This window comes from Hipposideros armiger, unplaced genomic scaffold (assembly GCF_001890085.2).
Source record: "Hipposideros armiger isolate ML-2016 unplaced genomic scaffold, ASM189008v1 scaffold_753, whole genome shotgun sequence".
Lineage (NCBI taxonomy): Eukaryota > Metazoa > Chordata > Mammalia > Chiroptera > Hipposideridae > Hipposideros > Hipposideros armiger.
In genome coordinates, this window is record NW_017732103.1 from 148,285 (window position 1) to 151,737 (window position 3,453).

Sequence of the window (3,453 nt, forward strand, 5' to 3'; positions counted from 1 at the left end):
CTGGCACTGGTCCGCCGTGTCGGACGAGGGCCCGAGCACCGGACGTGGGCATGCGGCACCCCGCGCCTGGACGGCCTGCGTCCTGGGTCTCCTCGTCCTGTAAGCCGGGCTGTGCGCCCGCTGTCCTCACCCCAGGCTACGCGAGACGGCGACTGCTGAAATCCGAGCGCGGTGGCTCGGTGCTGCTCTGCGTTCCCGCGTGACCACCCCCACCCGGCCCGCGGGGCGGGATCCAGGCAGCAGGCCCCGCAGGGCGCAGCTCAGACCCGCAGGCCGGCGGAGCCCCGGGGCGCATGCGCGCGCCGCTACGGCGGCCGCAGGGGCCCCGCCGGAAGCGGGTGACCCGGACGTCCGGTCACCTGGGGGAGCCCCGGGTTCCGGCTTCCTCCGTGGGCGCGAGCGGTCGGCGAGCGAGTGGCCGCCGGCGGGGCCAGGGAGCCGGACCATGGAGAAGCTGCGGCGGGTCCTGAGCGGCCAGGAAGACGAGGAGCAAGGCCTGACCTCGCAGGTAGGGAGCCCGCGTCCGTCCTCGGGCCGCCGCCCGGGGTCCCGGCGGCGACGTGTGCTGGGTCAGGCCCGCGGGGAGCGGGGGAGCGGGGCCTCCTCGGCGCGTACAGTCGATGCGGGAGCGCCCTGCCCGCCTCCCGGGAAGCATCTGGGGGCTTCCCGGACGTTCATGGAGTCCACGGCGCTCCCCAAGAGACCCCCCCACCCCCCGGTTGGCCTTCTGACTGTGAGGGACCCGCCCAGCGGCCTTCCCTCCCCCACAGGACCCACCTGCCCCCCGCTGGCCTCACCCCGCCCCTCGGTGTTCTGCGCCCGGGGGGCTCTGAGCTGGACGTGTGCAGGCGCTTTGTCCCGCGAGCTGCGGGAAGGTTCCCGCCTCCGTTTGCCCTGGAGATAAATGAGGTCCTGTGAGGGGGGGTGTGTGTCTTTTGGAAGTAGGGAGACGAGGTAAAAAAACAGGTCATTGAGAAGTGAAATAATACTGAATTAAAAGTTGTTTGTTAAGGCATTGAACCCTGGTAAGCGATTTCTTTTTTTTTTAAAGCCCTTGTCTCTGTGCTTTCCCCACGGGACTTGATAAGAGTTACTTCCTCTACTGAGAGGATTAAAAATAGGAGTGGTGCAGGAACTGCTTCCTAAGTATTTTTGCTGTTTGCATGCAGACGCATTCCTGTGTGCCTGTCACAGAAGCGGGAACATTGGAAATGGAATAGAATTCCGTAGAGGTCTGTTCTTGGTCCCCTTCCTATCCTGACTTCCCTCCTGCCCATTCAGCACTTCGGGGGGGGGCGGGATTCTGGGCCGGGCTGCGGGGGTTCAGGGACTGTAAGACCAGCACCCGCTCGGTGGACCCTGTAACCACTGACAAGGCGCAGTCATAACCCACATGAAAAACGTCAATGGGGCCGTGACGTCTTAGCCCATTTGCTGGACCACTGATGTGTGTTCCGGTGCACGCTGTAGGTCTGCCACACAACACATGTGGCCACTTACATTTAAATTAATTAAAATTGAATGAAATTCAAAATGTCCTCCTAGTCACGCCGGCCGCATTTCAGGTGCTCAGTGGGCAGCCGTGTGAGTGGCTGCGCAGGGGACAGCGCGTGAGTGGGACATTCGCTTGCAGACAGTTCTGTTGGGGCGAGCTGCTTTAAACCCTGGGGGCGTGGAGGTGATAGGGCCGCTTTTCCCGAGCCCACCGCCTGGAGGGGAGAAAGATATGCAGCGAAGTCGCTGGTTAAAGATTGGAGCGATTCTAATGGACAAGAGCTGTGAGTTCAGAGGGGACCCATTCATTCATTCGGCCACTTTTAGAACCTGCACACGTGTGGCCCTGCTCATGACGCTGGTGTTACCACGGTGACCAAAACAAGGCCGCCAATCCACATGGAACGTGCATTTTAATCGGGGGAAACAGTTAAAAACCAGTAAATATAAACTATGGCAGCCAGTGAAGAGGGGGGTTCACCTGGCCCACCTCCTGTCCCAGAGGTACAGGGTGCCTAGGAGAAGGCAGGCCCACTCGAGGGTGCAGGGGAGGCCACGTTGCACACACAGTTGAGAGGTGGCGAGTGACCAGAGAAGGCCGCAGGCTGTGGAGGAGGCCGCGGATGGTGTTTCGGGGTGGCGGGCGTGTCTTGGGAGTGTGGCAGGACACACACAGGGCTGCAGGGCTCGTGGGCTTGGCGGGGACAGGACGAGGAGGTGGCCGGGCAGCGGGGAGAGTGGGCTGCACAGGAGGCCAGGGCACAGGCAGAGGAGCCAGAGTTGGGGGCTCCCTACCAGGTGACGGGCAGAGGTCAGGGAGGTGTGGACAAGGACGAGGGGGGGGCCCAGGAAGAGGGAGAACAAGGAGGCGGAAGGAGCAGCTGTGGGGCCGATGGAGAGTGAGGGGAGAGCGCTGTTGGAATCGGCCCAGACGGGAGGCGGGAGGCTCGCTGGGGTCTTAAGCGTGTCTCTTGGAGTGAAGGACGGAAGTCCTTTCATGTCTGGAAGGCGCTGGTCGTGTGGGGGGTGGAGCTGCGTTGGTCAAGGAGCGAGCGCCTGGCATGTGCCGGGGTGGGACCCCATCAGCTCCCCGGCTGGCTCTTACGAGACGGAGGGGGCCCCCCCTCTGATGGGCACCCTTCCTTCCTCAGGTCTCCTCTCACGCCACCTCCCAGAAGGGCCTTAGCACGAGTGCCCGATCACTGGGCTGCAGCTGCGCCTCCCTGACCCTCCGCCCTTTGACCCGCGAGCTTCCCTTCGTAGGATGACGGTCGTTATGTGGGCATCGCTCCCTGGAAGACAGCGACCTTATCATGGTACTGCTGTGTTCCTGGCGTCAGGAGCTCCGCCGAACCCGAATCCGGAGAGAGAGACCTGGGCTCTCAGGTGTCAGAGGGGCCGATCAAAGTCACAGGCCCCAAAGGGAAGGGCTGGTTCAGCCTAAATCGCGTTCTGCGATGGCATCATCAATAGCAAGAGGCTAACCCCAGGGGAGAGGCAACTCCCCGGTTCCGTGTCTTCCGGGGAATGGGCGTGGACGGTCAGGAGTCAGCTCACTGCTGAGGGGGCCCCATGGGCAGTGGACCCTGAGGTCAGGAGGAGGCCAGCGGGAAGGCTCCCCTAAGGGACAGAGCCAGAGAGGAGAAAGGTGTCCTTAGGGTCCCCTCATGCCCTGCGAGAAGGCCTTGGTGGAAGAGGAGAAATGGGGGTGCTGGGCTGAATGGGGACGCGGGAGAGGGTGTGATGGACCAGGTCCAGTCCGTGAGCACAGCTCCTTCAGACACTGCAGTGCTGGGCCGGCCCCATGCGTGCCGTTGGCAGGGCAGTTACCTGGGGCACCTTTTAACCAGGGCCAGACTCCTCCCCCAGCACTTGGAAGTAGGAGCGCGTGGTGGCGGGTGGGTGGATGGATGGATGGAGGATGGATGGATGGATGGATGGATGGATGATGGATGGATG

The 3,453-nt window shown here is 63.0% G+C and overlaps 1 protein-coding gene across 2 annotated transcripts in view; it reads left to right on the forward strand.

Annotated features, from left to right (window-relative positions):
- The first annotated feature begins 345 nt into the window (after positions 1–345).
- The window catches only part of SFT2D1 (SFT2 domain containing 1), a 15,547-nt gene continuing 12,439 nt past the window's right edge, over positions 346–3,453 (forward strand). Inside the window, exon 1 of one of the 2 annotated variants that reach the window (XM_019628192.1) lies at positions 346–508. In XM_019628192.1, coding sequence (XP_019483737.1) covers positions 446–508 — 63 coding nt within the window. In that variant the 5' untranslated portion in view covers positions 346–445. The remainder of the gene's footprint in view (positions 509–3,453) is intronic. The other variant, XM_019628191.1, reaches the window with a different exon arrangement.